This window comes from Micropterus dolomieu, linkage group LG10, assembly GCF_021292245.1.
Source record: "Micropterus dolomieu isolate WLL.071019.BEF.003 ecotype Adirondacks linkage group LG10, ASM2129224v1, whole genome shotgun sequence".
Classification (NCBI taxonomy): domain Eukaryota; kingdom Metazoa; phylum Chordata; class Actinopteri; order Centrarchiformes; family Centrarchidae; genus Micropterus; species Micropterus dolomieu.
In genome coordinates, this window is record NC_060159.1 from 24,448,084 (window position 1) to 24,464,863 (window position 16,780).

At 39.9% G+C, this 16,780-nt stretch overlaps 2 protein-coding genes across 3 annotated transcripts in view; both read left to right on the top strand.

Annotated features, from left to right (window-relative positions):
* btbd9 (BTB (POZ) domain containing 9) overlaps positions 1-3,020 on the top strand; it is a 13,242-nt gene extending 10,222 nt beyond the window's left edge. The window contains exon 11 of the mRNA XM_046061572.1: positions 1,006-3,020. Coding sequence (XP_045917528.1) covers positions 1,006-1,203 — 198 coding nt within the window. The 3' untranslated portion in view covers positions 1,204-3,020. The remainder of the gene's footprint in view (positions 1-1,005) is intronic.
* A 1,090-nt stretch (positions 3,021-4,110) lies between these two features.
* zfand3 (zinc finger, AN1-type domain 3) overlaps positions 4,111-16,780 on the top strand; it is a 15,366-nt gene continuing 2,696 nt past the window's right edge. The window contains exons 1-4 of one of the 2 annotated variants that reach the window (XM_046061608.1): positions 4,111-4,687; positions 11,316-11,389; positions 12,556-12,596; positions 15,670-15,861. In XM_046061608.1, coding sequence (XP_045917564.1) covers positions 12,569-12,596; positions 15,670-15,861 — 220 coding nt within the window. In that variant the 5' untranslated portion in view covers positions 4,111-4,687; positions 11,316-11,389; positions 12,556-12,568. The remainder of the gene's footprint in view (positions 4,688-11,315; positions 11,390-12,555; positions 12,597-15,669; positions 15,862-16,780) is intronic. The other variant, XM_046061607.1, reaches the window with a different exon arrangement.

The window sequence follows — 16,780 nt, forward strand, 5'->3', positions numbered from 1 at the left end:
GTAAAACTTCCTGGTAGACGGCTGCGTTGACCTTGGACCTAAGAAAACACAGTGGACCAACACCAGCAGATGACATGGCACCCCAAACCATCACTGACGGTGGAAACACTGGTCTTCAAGCAACGTGGATTCTGTGCCTCTCCTCTCTTCCTCCAGACTCTGGGACCTTGATTTCCAAAGGAAATGCAAAATTTACTTTCATCAGAGAACATAACTTTGGACCACTCAGCAGCAGTCCAGTCCTTTTTGTCTTTAGCCCAGGCGAGACGCTTCTGACGCTGTGTCTTGTTCAAGAGTGGCTTGACACAAGGAATGCGACAGCTGAAACCCATGTCTTGCATACGTCTGTGCGTGGTGGTTCTTGAAGCACTGACTCCAGCTGCAGTCCACTCTTTGTGAATCTCCCCCACATTTTTGAATGGGTTTTGTTTCACAATCCTCTCCAGGGTGCGGTTATCCCTATTGCCTGTACACTTTTTTCTACCACATCTTTTCCTTCCCTTCGCCTCTCTATTAATGTGCTTGGACACAGAGCTCTGTGAACAGCCAGCCTCTTTAGCAATGACCTTTTGTGTCTTGCCCTCCTTGTGCAAGGTGTCAATGGTCGTCTTTTGGACAGCTGTCAAGTCAGCAGTCTTCCCCATGATTGTGTAGCCTACAGAACTAGACTGAGACCATTTAAAGGCCTTTGCAGGTGTTTTGAGTTAATTAGCTGATTAGAGTGTGGCACCAGGTGTCTTCAATATTAAACCTTTTCAAAATATTCTAATTTTCTGAGATACTGATTTTGGGGTTTTCATTAGTTGTCATTTATCATCAAAATTAAAAGGAATGAACACTTGAAATATATCAGTCTGTGTGGAATGAATGTATACATTATACAAGTTTCACTTTTTGAACGGAATTACTGAAATAAATCAACTTTTTGATGATGACCAGTACCTGTAAGTAGCTCATAAAGTGGATGTGATTTCTCCTGTTAGTTTGACTCTGATCTCTCTTCAGGTGTTCCACTGTGTTCACTTCGAGTGTCCGGCCCAGCTGGACACAGAGGTTAATGAAGGCAGCCCAGGCCTGGACTCCTCTGATTCTGGAGCCATCTCCCAGCAGCAGCATCGACCCCAACGACCTTCACGCACACACAGCCTGCTGCCCTCCCAGCCCTCTTCATCCTCATCATCTTCCTCACAGTCCCATCATTAAGAGACCCCTCACTCCCTTATTGGAAGGTGTTGAGAGGAAGGGAGACCTCAGAATGCCATTTTGCACAGCCTTCATCATCCAGACTGCACTGCTACAACGCTGCTAAAGGCAGTCGTCTCATTGTCATAAACCATGATCCGTCTGTCATAAGTGCAACATTAGAGACTGGTATATCTGTAGCAGCATTTAGGGCTCCAGTCTTCCCACTTTTGAAACAAAAAGTTAGGTGTTACATCCACTGGCTTATACATTTTTGTGAAGGTACTTTCTAGCTACTCAAGACTCGAGTTTTTTCCTTAAAAAATCATCAAAGTGGAATCTTTTCTTCTCCAAAGATGAGGAACACTGAAATGTGGTTATACTGTACCACCAAAGAGCAGTAAGACCAGGGTAGGGGGGGTTGATATCTGAATTTTACGGGTTAACGTTTCCAAAAAAAAGATGCATTTTATCCTTATAAAAAAGCTATTTTTTTAAGAAACTTGTCTTAAAACGACTACTCACTTTTCATACCATCAAGCTAACAGAGTAGCATTTAAGTATTTTTCAAAGTTTGGAATTCAATTCTTCAAATATTTGCCAAAGCTGTCGAGCTAATGCATTTCTTGGCATTTATATGCAATTTGCACCCGAAACCAACATCGGTGATCCTTATCTGGCGTGACTTTTTTGTAGTTAAAATTCATACCTCGGGGGGAAAAAAACTCACTATAACTAAACTTAGATTTAAGTGAGTCACTTAATTTAGCGTTTTAAGAGCTTGAATAGCTTAGCACAAATGATTGGGGAAATCACTTAGGTTGGGAAAATTGGGGCTGAGGGTCTCGGACCAAATTATGTATGCACTAGGGCTGCTGGGATGAAAGGTTATATACAGTAGATACACGAGCAGCTGCTATTGGCACTTTATTTTACTCAAGTACACAGAAATAAAGGTTGCAGCTTGGGTCTCCTGACTGAAGTACAGAACTGAAGTGCTCGATGTCTGTATGTTAATTTAATTTAAACACTTCCTCGCTCTGTCAGGATCGGCCAGGTTTGTCTTTTGTGTTTTGTTTTTTTGTTTTTTTTTTTGGAGGTTTGTTTTTAAATTAAGCTCATCAGTGCTGTGGTTCCTGTTTGTTTCTTTTGTGTCCTGATGTTGCACTTTTGAGTTGTTTGTCTTGAAAAATCTTCAAACCTTTTTATTTGATGTTAAGTAACCTGAAATACCTAACTACCTTGGGCGACCCACTGATGTTTCTATAAGCCTTCTTTAGTCATCCCCATCTACATTATAGATTACCCATAGTTGGATAAAGTCTTCCTTAAGAACTAACCAGATAACTGAAATAGGGCTTTGTTCAGGTTACATTGTTAATGTAGAGGAAACACTCCCCATCCCTCATCTAACTTTATGTATGTATATAGTTTTACTTAATATATATATATATTAGTTTTGACCATTGACGTGTGATTGCATTTCACTGCCTCTTGTTCAATACATTGCCTGTCAAAAATGTGATTATGGAAACAACTGACATTGTTTAATAATGTTCATTGCTGTGAGGGGTCACACCCGTCTGCTTGCCTGAATCGCTGCTGTTTAACACAGCGGAAGTCTTTGATACAAGCAATACAGTGATCTCTATCTTCTGTTGAGCCTGGAGTCTCTTTTACAGACCAACAATGCTGATTGATCAGTCAAGATCTATTCATCATGCTCCAGGCTCCGATGCCCTGGTAGCTCTTCTTTAGGAAATGTCGATGTGTAATTCGTCCCAAGGAGCTGTTTTATTGTCATGAAACATTTAAAAACATCTCATTTTGAAGTTCAAGTAGCAAGTCTGTCTTGTTTTTGTTGCTCAGATAATTGCCTTGTTTGTAGGAATAGCAACCAAGAGATTTCAGCCAGAACTGTGTGACAGAAAAGATTTAGAAGCAGAGGTGATGGAGAGCAAACACTTCTTCCTTAAAATAATGACCATTATATGGAAACAGTCACACTTACATGAAGTTTTGTGTACCTTTTGTGGGTTTCTCAAATATAATCACTGATCATAGGAAGAATTGTTACCCACAGTTTTAAGGGCAATGCGGCAAACTGCCTCGGGGCCCCAGACCCTCTCCTCCAGCCTCCAGGTTTACCATATGGCATTTGTGCTAATTTAAAATTGCAAATTTGTTTGGGAACACTGTCCGCCACTAAAAATGAAGAAAATGTATGGGCCTTAAGACACCCCCTGCATTATTACCTATCTTGAGACTCTCTAGCCCTGGGAAAAGATCTAGTTTTAAAGCATTTAGTATTTAACTTGTTAACTTCATGTTTACATGGCACACATTCCTAAACTAATTTGTACTTGGAAATCTGCTCTAATCGATATTTAAACATTAACAGTCAGAAGACAATGTAGAGGAGGGTGAATGTTGGTAGCCTGAAACATGGCTGCAAATGAATGCTAATCTAGTTATGTGTATGCTTGATGGGTAAAGAGGCAAATCTTATCTAACACGTTCAACATTTTCAGAATTATAAGGTGATTTCAGGTGTGTTTTCAGCATGCTGTTAAAACAAACTACGCACACAATGCACAGAGATGGAGAAAGAAATGAGGTCAAGTTGATTTTATTTCCTTTTAATTACAAATGTATAGCAGAGTCCACTCACAAGTCTTCAACTCCACTTTACACTCATCGGGTAAAACACGATTAACTAGTGAAGCCAGTGATCAAAGCTGGTCAGACCCGCACACGCTCTGCCTTTCTAGTCAGTTTAAATGAATACAGCGACATTTTCACTTTGTTAGGATTAGGATTTAACCGTGTATTTTTGCATTTACATGTCAGTTTAAGACACCGTTTTACCTTCATATCGTTGGGCAATATTGACATTTCTGGTTTGATGGACGCGCTTCCGGCCCAGCATACCTCGCACCAGCGACGTGTGAATAGGGGTGGTCTTGAACTACTTGAAGAGGGGAAGGCCTTGCTCAATCTATTTGTTTTTTCTTTCGCGTACCCTCCTACGTATTTAACAGCGCCACAGTTGTATTTTACCCGTATCGATGGACAGTTTGCGATTTTTCCGAGCCGTTTAGTGTCGAGTGAAACACCGGGACGCCCCTCTCTTTTTGTTTGTCGGTCGTAACGTCCGGACGTCCAGCTGATTGCTCTGAGTGCCGTTCAATTATTCCAGTTCAAACTGAGCCGTTTTGTTTGACTTAACGGAAGGATTTTGTGGCCGAAACCGGGGCCGAGGTCGCCACCCTCCTATTTTTGTTCTTTTCACACCCATTTGTGGACTTTAAAACAGAGGATATTTATCTTTTTTGTCTTAACTTGAGTGTTGGCTCGGTTTTCTCATTGAACGACCAGGCCCCGGACTCATCCCCAGCCTCGCGTTCCCATATCGGGTTTTTTTTGTGTTGGAAGTCATGGGAGACACTAGTGAACGAAGCAAAGCTCCGAGTCTACCTCCCCGGTGTCCCTGTGGATTTTGGGGGTAAGTAAAACCCTAATATAAACTAGATTAAACCTTCTATATTGAACCAAAAGGTAAATCCGGATGAAATATGCTCAACCCGTTCAACTACTCCAAACCTATTGTTGTTGTTCTGTTGTAACGTTACAGGCCGAGGGTGGGGGGTTGGGAAGTTGGCTAATAAATACACCTCCTAGCTTCAAAACTAGTATAATACCCCTTGTTTCTTATGTTTAAAAACCTACTTTAATCGTTTGAAACACCGGCTACCATTTTTAATCGTGTTTTGAGGCGATTTGTAAGCCAGGAGGTGACGTTACCCGCGATAGAAAATGATTTATTGCCAGCAGGTTCCTTTTAAACCTGCCCTGTTTTCTTGAATCCCCTCGAGGACAAGCAGCAATAAAACGATTAACACGTTACTTTGGTTTAAACCCTTTTTTAAAAACTGAGCAGTGCTGGTTAAACCTCCGGGTTTGAGTTATTTTACACCCTTTTACAGTCGGTCTTGTCAAGTGGTTGGATGTGTGTTGCATACCGGATGTGATTAACTGATGTGTCCTGTGTTACCCCATATAGGAAAATGACTAACTTAACATCTTTTAAGCCTTTTTTTTTTTTTAAAACAACAGGACTGCTTCTCCTTATATGGACGTAAACAGCAGAAAACAACATGCGAAGATAAGATTACTGTCATGTCATTACTGAGCACCATGGCCACACTATAAACCTGTAATATTTGCATTACAGCAACGTTAATGAGTGATTATATGATGGCAACATACTACTGTGTGAAATACAAGCAGTAAGAAAATAGCCCCCCTGTCTGGAGGTATTATTATTACAGATCATTGTCATATGACTCGTTATACCCCCCCAAGCCCCAAATGAAGGCCAGTTGCCTTCATTTTGTGGTGTGTAGTAAGCAAACTGGAACCAGTAACCCACCTGTCAATGTCAGGTGACATAAATGGCAGCGTGTGTTTAGAGCAGCCCTGCTTCAGCTCAGAATAACACCTGGCCTGAGGGCTGCTGGCTGTCCTGACCCCACACAGGCTGCTCACACATGTCATCGAAACTCAAGGCCTCTTAAAAAGATCTTGAATAAGGTTACGTTTAGCATTTCAAAGGATTGAATTCAGTATTGGAGCTCTTCGTAATGCATGTGTTAAAGCTCCTTACCCCGGTAGTTTTAATGACCTGTATCTCTCAACACTAAATACAGTAGCATTGCGGTTAATTTAAGGTATGGTCAGACTGATGAAAAGTGCCAATACTTGTTTTTAGTATTCACCCTTAACATTTTGCTTGATATGGGGTAATTATTCTTTTTTTCCACCAAGATTTTAATTCTTGCCTCATATAATATTAAGACCACAATGTGCTGAAAGTATGTGTTTTCATTCAAACCAAAGACCACAGCAGGTGATTTCATTAACTAGTTCTTCATCTCTGGGTGAAGTGGTGTTAATCGGTGACATCACCTGATTGTAAGGGTAACCTGAGGAGGACCATTATTATGCTAAGTAGACCATGATGAGAAACATGGTCCATTTAAAATCAATTTGAGATTTGTTAACGCACGTTAGGTGTGTAGGCTGGTCGATGCTTGGGGAGATATTCTTTTTCTATGTACATGTCGGCTGAGTCAGTGAACTCTTTTAAGTCCCTTCTTAAAACATACTTTTATAGGAGAGCCTTTCCCGATCTTATTTGACTTTATTTTATCCCTTTTATTTTATTGTATTTTACTAATTTTATATTAAATTTTCATGCTCTTATCTTTTTTTGTATTATTCTTTACACTTGTTAAAGCACTTTGTAACTTGTTTTTGAAAAGTGCTCTACAAATAAGGATTATTATTATTATTATTATTATTATGTATTTATTTTGTTGCAACCAACAGTTTTAATAGTGATGATGCCTTTGGTTTGGTTATTAAAGAAGTTTATTTTACAATTGTGAAATAAACTTGTCTCTCTGGTCTACAACATATGTAATGGTGACACTATTTTTAAATTGCGTAAGTGAAATATTACTGTTGGGCAGCACGGTGGTGCAGTGATTAGCACTGTCGCCTCACAGCAAGAAGGTCGTGGGTTCAAACCCCGGTCGTCCCCGGCCTTTCTGTGTGGAGTTTGCATGTTCTCTCCGGGTACTCTGGCTTCCTCCCACCATCCAAAGACATGCAGACTAGGTACATCGAGGACTACGGTACATCGGACAGAATTATAGAAATATCGAAAATACGTCCAGCTCCAGTGCAATCATTTTCCACAGTTCAAGGTTAATGGTTTGTTTTCTGTGCTTTCTTATCTGTATTTGTTTTTTCCACTCTGCATGCTGCTATCTGATGAAGCATGTGGGTTTTAAGCACCTCAGCAAGATGTATATGACTTTTTCTGCCGACATAGTCACACATTCCTATTTAGTCTCCTTATAGCATTACCTGTATTGGAGGACGGCGGCAGACTGTGTAATACCTCTTGCCTTTAATGAGTTTTGATTTCTCTCCCGCCTGCTGCAAAGTGCCTTTATTTTTGTATTATTATAGTTGACCAAAGGAGATTTTGTGTCTCCTTATTAGGTCACATTATTTGGAAAATCAAATTGTGTTCTAGTATTAGACACAAGATGTGAGGAAACCATTCTTAAATGTTATCTCACAAAGTTATCAGAACAGGTAAATCACCTTGTTGTCTAGCAGATCATTATCTTAACATATAAATTAACGAAGGTGGATGTCCTCATTTGGATAAATTAAAAAATGTCTGAACTTGTTAGGACTAATCTTCTCTAAACACTTCTGTTGGCCACAAACCTTCAATTATCAAAGAAGATAAGTTGGATTCTCCTGTTCACTTACATGAAGTGATGCTTGGAGGCAACATGAATGCAAAACAAATGGACAGGCACATGCTGAGGGGAAAAATGTATGTTTATGACTCCATGAATGTACAGAGACGGGAGCAGAAAGTAGAGTGCTGTAAAGAAATAAGTTACAGTCACAGCCCATTGGGGATCTGTCATCCATTGATAGTTTGTGGCTAAAAGGCACAGACTGCAATAACACTCCAGCAGTCAAAGTGAGCTTAAAATTCACTTTACATTGTGTGTGTGAATGCAGCTTGTACGTAGGATGGAGCATTAGCTTGGCTTGAATGGCAACACAGACAGTCTGACTCGTTGTGCTCCGCTCCCCCTCTGTACTGCTCTGTGGTACACGAGAGCCAACTGAAAACATTTACTGTTACTTGTTCAGTGCCATTATGCAACATCAACACAGTGTTATATTCCAAAATAAGAGTGATAAAGCTGCTATAATATACCACTAAACACTCACCTTTAAGTAAGAGCCAGTATACTTAACAGAGACGCATAAAAATTTGAGTTGGTTAAAAAAGCTAAATATAAGAAACGCATGATAAGGTACACGCACAAAATACATATACATGCTTGTAGGGATGAAACGGTATGAAAATTTCATATCACAATTAAAGTGATCAAAATTATCACGGTTATTAGTATTATCACAATATTGAAAAATATGCTGAAAAAGATTAAAATGTACTGATACACGCACTGAAACCACTTCAACAAGTTTCATATCGACAGGTTTCCCGCAGCTCCTAAAATAAAACCAGAGAAATTAAGGTCTTAAATTGTCTCAAATTTACCGTAAATTTGTTGTTGGTATTATATTTACCGATGGTGCGTTTAAGGCTGGTGGGAAAATTGTAACGCACAGTTGCCAAAGACTCCTAATTAGCACGTATTTGTATGTTGTAGGTTTTTTTTGTATTAGATAACCCCGCCATTAATATAATTCATATGTTACGTTTACGTTAGCTGCAGACATCTGGCTACGTGTCATATTTCATTATCGTCAGTTGTGGCTGCAAGACTGGGAGACGCAAGTTAAAGTGGCTGGAGGAAGATCCGATCATTCTAGCTCAAACAACTGTACATGTAGGCCTACATCACATCCTCCAAGTCCAAAAAATTAGTGCTGACTAACGTTAACTTTGAAACGCTCGTTAAGCCTGAATGTGTCCGTTCCTTGATTATTTAATATATTCCTTTAGTCTGTAAGGGTCCATCCATCAAAAGAATCAAAACAGCTTTTCAGAAATATTCATCCAAGTTGTGAATCCTGTCATGTGAAGTCCATCGCTCTTTGTCTGCTAACTTCCCCCATCCTGCACCGTGTTGTTGTTGCTGATTTTTTTTTTTTTTTTGCTTCTGAGGGAAAGTTGAAGAAACCAGATGGTTAATTGTGCTTTTAAACTTTTCTTTATGGTCAGAACATGACAAACACTTGATGCCAAACAGCAGCCTGATATCAAACACTGGATCACTTCACAAATCGGAGGTAGAACATTTTAAATGAAACCTATATGCTTGAGGAAAAATTAAGTAAAAATTTTTTTCAGCCCCATTTCGTCAACAAAATAAATATCTTAATAGAAAAGAGTGCTAATTTGTTCCTGATTCAAATTAATTCGAATGAATAAAATATTTAGTGATCACTTATTTATTGAGGAAGATTGTATCACGATAATTATCATTATTGCGTCTCTTTTCTATCAAAGAAATTTTGGGGTCTTAAATTTATATTTGTTTAGGTCTTAAAAGGTCTTAAAAAGCATTAAATGTTTCTTTAAAGATGTAAGAACCCTGATTGAAAACTACAAATAAAATTGTCATTTTGTTTGCATAAACAATAAAATAACAGATAATTTTCATTTGTTTAGAAAAGGTATTGGTTAAGTGTGCATTATCAAGATTTTATATTATATAGGTAATGCAGTGACCCCAGTCAGAAAACAGTGATAGTCTGCAATGAGCCTAACATCTGACATAAAAACAGAGCAGTCTGTAGCAGTAGTTTTGACACTTTTACAACTAATTTGACAGCTGCTGGATTTAAAATGAACAAGATATGCTGTTTGGTTGACTAAACAACGTATCGTGTTATGTGCAGTGGACGAATAGAGTCTGCAGACACACGACGCACACAGCAGCAGAGCAACGTGTAGTGTTTTTACAAGAGCGTTTAACACTTAGAGCTTCAGTTTACAAGCTGTTAGCAAGTCAGACAGACAACCCAAAGTTAAGTTAACTCACCATGCGTTCACTATAAGGTCATTTTCTTAAATCAAGTTTCCCTCAGAGCTCTCATAAAACTAAAATATGACCAGACTTCAGAGTGACTGAAAAACTCTGCAGCGCTGTCTTCTGCTGTGTTGTCATTGATCCAAACAAACCCACGCTGCATACTGTGCACGCGCGCCTGCTTCTGGGAGACTGTCGCTAACTTTGGTTGATGTTGGACAGTATTTGCCGTGAGTTTATAATAGCGCGGTAACCAAACCCTTGTCATTGTAATTAAAATGTAGATGGTAATAATAACCGTCGGGAATTTTATCATGGTTTATCATTAAACCGGTGATAGTTTCATATCTACATGCTTACTTACTTACTATCCTGTCAATTGTACAGTTAAGTAAAGGAGCCGAGATTTTGACTGGGCATTAGGGCTGCAACCCATATTTTTGTCCACTCAGTTGTACAAACATGTAGACTGCTCTGGGCTAAACCATTTTTACGAACTAGTCTAACATTTTACTGTTTTTATTTGTAACTTTTCCCTGAGAGTTTGATTTACTGTAGATGGCATGTTTTGAAGTGAAAGGCATGCAGAGCTTTACCGTGTCATCACCCCTCATTTCAGGAATAAGAGTTTCCAGTTTATTAGGCACACCTGTACAGTAAAATGAATCTTTGTGAAGCCTCTCATGTTCAGCCTTTGTTGACTTTGTGTCAGAGTTAGTTGATTCAGCTCACTGGCATTTCTTCTGGATGTGATTAGTGGTGTCATAATGGATCGCATTATAGTTTATAATAATCTGGCCGCCTCACATTTGTAAATGGGGGTGGACAAAATGGTAGAATTTTCCAGTAGTATTATTATAGCACCACACACATGATAATGACAGATCAGGGTCACTCAATGTCTAATCAATTGTTACTTTGCCCAAGGCTTGTCTCTCTACCAAATTTCGTAAGCATCCATTTATATAATTTGAGATATCTTGGTGACACACAGATGCACTGACTGTAACAGGTGAAACATCACCCCTTCGATAGAGGCAAAAACGGTCTGCAGGCGTGTCCTGCTGCATTAGTCACATAGCTCCTGCTGTAGGAGGAACAATGATCTGAATAGCCTAGTTCCAGCCTCTGTACCATTGACAAGGCTCACAAGCTGGCAGAAATGGCTGTATTATGGTGGTATGAACAATAAAGAGAGGTCCAGAAGGTGAGGGAATGACATGACATACCTGTAGGAGAAGGTACCCCCAAGAAACGGAGACAAGTACATTTCCAAAATGCTCAATATTTAAAGATTTAAACCAGTTAATAAAACTGCCTGTTGTCCCAAAGATGGTCTTAAAATGAATTGTTGAACTTAAAGGGCAAGTATTCCAGTATGCTTAGTCATTATTAGTGGTCATATTTAAACTGTGTAATGACGATGCTTTCCCTGTGTTCTCGTGGTGCTCTGCCACAGTAAAAGCATTGCCCACCATGGCAAATAAAAAGTTTAAAAAAATACTCTGCTTTTGTTGACAATTCTCTAAGTAGGCTGGGTCACTGTGCAGCCATGACTGAAACAGGTGACTGACAAAGAACTCTGGGCTTTTGCAGGACCTAACTCTGTAAGTGAAACATGCATTCATTACACATCTACCCCTCCCCGCCCTCAAGGCAGCCAGTAGCATTTTGAGGATAGTGTAGCCAAACCTCAAAAGAGCAGTGGCCATTTTAGGACGTCTCACACTCTGCTTGTTTGGCTCAGCTCCTTGTTGTCAGACCAGACTCAGCTTTCATCAGACTAAGATGTACTCTTTGTCATCTTCAGCTGGCCTTTGTCACGTTCAGCTCCACTGTGTTGGCCTCAGTTGTACTTTGAGCTCAATGCTAGAATGATATGGAGACGGTTGCAGACTGACGGGATTATGGCTTATCATTTTCAAATATATGCATTGTTTGCATATCCAAAGGTGTGGTACACGGGCGTTAGATCATCTTAACGCAAAGGGTACCTAGTGCTGGTTTGAGCTGAACCCAAGTGACATTATAGCCAAACCTTTCCTTGTTTGACTGCAGGATCCACAGTAATCTACACCAGCATGTAACAGGAGACTGTCTTGATTTGCGTATCAAAAGAAAATCTTGTCTCTCTGCTTGCATGGAACTAGTGCTGCTGAAACAATTACTCTATTTGCAGGAAATGAATCAAAAACTATTGTAAAATAATAAATTATTACAACTGCATGCTCCTTGCGTAAGTGATCTGTAGTGTCCCCATGACAGCCATTTGCTTCCCCGTCCTCTGTGATTTCCTGTCATCCAGCCTTGAATCAAAACAAGGGCTGCTGAGATGAAACATTAGGGGCGATTATGAAAGAGGTTGACGTTCAGGATGTGATTTAATTGTCATTTGAGATTTTGAAAAAGTGGCAAGGTCCCACTAGTGTTCGTTACAGAGGCAGTGCCATATTTCCGAATGGTATTTGTCTTCTCCATTTATGATTATAAAGTTTATACAGGTATTGGTCTATGTGGAAACAAAAGTCTCATTTCACAGAGATTAACTTTATATTTTATGGCAATCATGTTCAGTTGTGTGCAGTTTACAATTTTGTTTCATTTTCAGCTCCACCTAATTGATTTTTGTTCTTTCATGCCATGATGATGTTTTCAAATGGAAAAAAAACATTGAACTTTAGATTTGTTATCAGGACACGCTGTGGAAACAGTTGTAATAAACTTGGATGTCTGAGGAGGTCAATGACGTTAATTCTCTCACCTGTCTCCTCAGGTCCAGTAAAACCATGAATCTCTGCTCCAAATGTTTTGCTGGTAAGTCTTCTCTCAATACACAGTATTCCTGAAATGACAAAGAACATCATAAGATTAAATTGCTTATTTTGTGCTGGGTGACTTCTCCATATCATCCCACAGCACAGAGTGTAGACCAACTAATGTGGGTATGAGATTGAGAAAGAATTGGTTAAATAGACTACTAGCCAAGCTGTACTGTGCAACTGAGTCCCTGAAATAGTTAATACATCACATGGTTCCCCAATAAATGTGCTATGCAGCTAAAGTCATGAAATAATTTTGGATTATTGGGATTGGAGATGATCACCCAGATTGTGACTGTTTGAAAAGTTGCAGTTCACTGGTAGGTGACCAGCTGCATTTTGGGTACCCTTTTCCTATTCTAAAGTTCAGTTTTCCAGAGATTTCGCATAAAAAATGAGTCTCTGCAGTGTTTGCCAAAAACAAAACAAAAAAACTCTTTTCTGTGGAAGGTTAAGATCAAGGGCAACTTCAACCCAAGTCCAGTTTCCCTTGATTTTAACCTTCCTTGGAAGGTTCCTTGATAACAATGACCTTGATGAATCTATACAGACAAAAAAACAGTTGGCTACCAAGATGCCTGTCAATATATCAGCATGTTGGAGCATCACTTGCCTCAAATAATGTCATGCTCGACTACTGATGCAAAGGATCAAATATATGCATGCTTATGAGAACAATATATTTAAACTGGAAGAGAACATTAGCCATGTTTTCATTGTCATACAAATTTTAACCGAACTTTTGAAATGTCTCCAAAAAGAAAAGGCTCACTAGACACATTTCCATCAGCTGGTTTGGAGCAAATAAACCAGGCTACACAAAGCGTAGTTATGGAGGAAGTTGACGTTACGCATGGGTGTGAAAAAACAAGAAGTAGAGGTTGCAAACAAAGTTGCATGGACCTAAAGACCATGGGTCTGAGAAAAATGGTCTTCAGAAATGTGTTTTAAATGCACAAGTTGCTACCAGCCATGCTTCTGCGCGTTATGGGAACATTCAGAAAGACGCCATCAGCAGAAACAGCTGATCAGGCATGTGAGGTAAATGTTCACTACGTCAGAACTTATTTGGAAAAGGTGTTTCCATCTCCCATTTTAGTGCATTAACTCTTTCCTCGAAAAAGGCAAAAACCACCTCAAGCGATCGTAAAAACTTTGTGAAATTTAGGAAGTTTTTTAGAAGTTTTGCCATTTCCATCAACCTTTTCTGATGCGATAAAACAATGTGGGTGGAAGCATGGCTATTGTCTTTGAGGGTTGCTTTCAGCTTGTTACTTGAAGTAGCTTGTTACTACTTCTGTGAAGTTTCTTCTTGGCATGCAGAGCTGTCCTCACTGACAGCCGCAGACAAAGCTTGGTTTGCCAGCTAAGAAAGTAAAGTAAGAAGTCATTCTAGGAAAAATGAAAGGATAAGTTAAGAGTCTCGCTGCAAAATGATGTATCCACCATTTTGAGGAAAACATTGGTTGAAGTTGTCGTTAAGCGTTTTGTTATGAAACCCCCTTAAATGTAGAAAGTTTGCTTTCACACAAGTGTCTGACAAAGAAACATACCCAATTAAAGTTTGAAAATGTCAAGGTATGTATTACGTTTTCTCAATGACTCCTCCAGTCTGGTTTGGGCGGATGGGTTGAGGGTGCACTGCAGCCCTGTCGGTGGCCATGGCAACCATTGAGTACGGCAGACAGCGAGGACCTAAGGGCCCGGCTTTGAGTCTAGCATCACAGACAGCAGCAACGCTCAGAATAGACTCAATACACATGAGTATAGAGGCTGAGCAGAAGTGGGTTAGTCCACATGTGGAGGAGAAACTAAAATGTAGGCTGACCTCCCTCACCCTCCCTGGAGGGGGAAGAGTAAAGACAATATCCTCAAGGATCGATAACGTCTAAGATTATCATTATATAGAGAGTGCCAAAGTGCAGCTCTGTTGTCCAAGGTGACTGACTCATTGGCAAAGTTAACTGTTGTTATGCAGAGAGCAGGGACTGTTTTGGTGCACATCTAAAACTGAAAAGGTATTTCTGGGCATTGGGTTTGTGATTATTAGACAGATGACAGTAGAGAGCTGATTTTTAAATGAGGGGGAAAGGGAGACATGGGGTTGCGCAAACACTTATTTTCATTATTGGTTAATCCACTGATCGCTTTCTCATTTAATCAATAAATATTTTGGTCTAATAAGATGTCAAATGGTGAAAGCCTGGGCCCAAGGGGACATCTTCAGTACAAACCAAAGAGATTCAATTTACAATAATCAGAGATGATAACTAGAAGATAAAACCAGGAAGCTAATGACATATTTGTTAAAGAAATATTGGAATGATTAATCTGTTAATCAATGTTTTGCCAATTCTGTTAATTGCAAAATCAAATCATCGACTAATTGTTTCAGTGGTAATACAAATTATTCTTTGCATAATCTTCATGTTTGCTTAGGGCAATTTGATTTCAATGTTTGACTTGATGTTTAGAAAAATGTGAATTGCGCGCTTTAAAGCAGCTAATTGTTGGAGTGTTGGAGCTTCCTCGAATGCACCAACAAGGAACTGTTGTGTTCTCATCTGCCTTGACATGTGACTTAATGTTTGACTCCAAAATACAAGACAGCCAAATGTTTGCTTTTGATTGATCTCAACCAAGTTGTTTCAAGTCTCTGCTAAAAGATGTTAGAACTTGTACACGGATTCTCATTTACCAAAGGAAGTAGAGAGGCAACAGATATATAATGTGAGAGTTTCCTTCGCTGTGAGCAGAGAACCGACCACCAAAAATAAAGTCATATGTGTCTTGCAAGGTACAACTTTGCTGTGTGAAAATATCAGTGGTAGCCTGCCTGGTTTCTACACATAACTTGTTATTACAGACGTAGTGTCAGCAGGTTTGGGGTGTATGGTTGTATTTCTGTAATACACACCATAAACAGGCGCTTGGGTCCAGATTTGAGTGTTTTGACTCTTGATTCTGTGTCGTCTCTCTTTTCATCTCTTCTCCCTCCCTCTCTGTCTGTATCTCTTCTATTTTCCTGTCCTATTTTTACATTTCCCTCTGCTTGCTTCCTTGATCAGACATCCAGAAGAAGCAGCCAGGGGAGGACTGCACCACCAAGCCTATCCAAAGCACTGGGAGTAGCCAATCACCAGTTTTCAGTAGTGAGACGAGCAGTAGCAGTAGCCAATCCCTATTGTCATCGCCAACCTCAAGCTCCGAGCAGCCGTCAGCTGAAGAGCCCTCGTCCACGTTGCCCAGCTCGAGGGAAGGTAAGATTGGACCCCCAATGTTTTCACGCTCTTTTTTTTATTTTATTTTTATTTTTTAGGATGTTTCATAAAACAAAGACAAAAGCCGAACTTTTAGGCTTATATCAATTCTACTGTACGATGAAGTATTTATCAGAGAATTGGTAAGTACAGCACATGTCGTCAGTGGGAAGCTGTTGATGAAGAATGGATAGTCTATTCTTAACACCTTTAAATCCAGTGGGACAATACAGAGTGAGACAGAACAGGACAAATGCGAGATACAGGCTGTGTTCGAAACAGGCTAAACTGCTGTCTCAGAAGGTGTCTAATGTGTATGATTTCGGAGTCGTCTGTTAGCCATTTGGCTTTTCAATACCTAGTTAGCTGATGCTAAGGCTAGCTTCTCCTCTGCCAGCCAGAAGAGATGCAAACCGGCATGCTGACGTCACGTTGCCGTAAGTGCTGCCCTAGAGGGCTGTTCGAAACCAATGTTAACAGGGATGCCTTCACTTGAAAGTGATGCCTTCTGAGGCAATTGTCTATTACGGTAGCGAGGCAACTGCATTCTGTTGCCAGCTAGCGGAGCGCTCACCTTTAACTAATCGCACCAAGGAAGCATAATTTAAAGGAGACCTATTATACTATACCATGTTTTATGACTTATCTACAATGTTACGATGTTGGATGTACATGTTAAACATGGCCAATTCTTCAAATGAGGTTAAAGTATTAAACCCAAAGTAAAGAAATCCCTGTGAACAAAAACCTCAGATTTCTTCCTGTTCTGAACGCTCTGTTTTGAACTGCTTTTTCCACCAGCGGCTCCATTCTACGCCACATGGGGGGGGGGGGGCGTTTTGCTACGTTTTATCACAGCTGAACTCACCCCTTTGGTAACATGCTTCAGGACTTGGCCAATCAGAAGACTGTGGGCTTT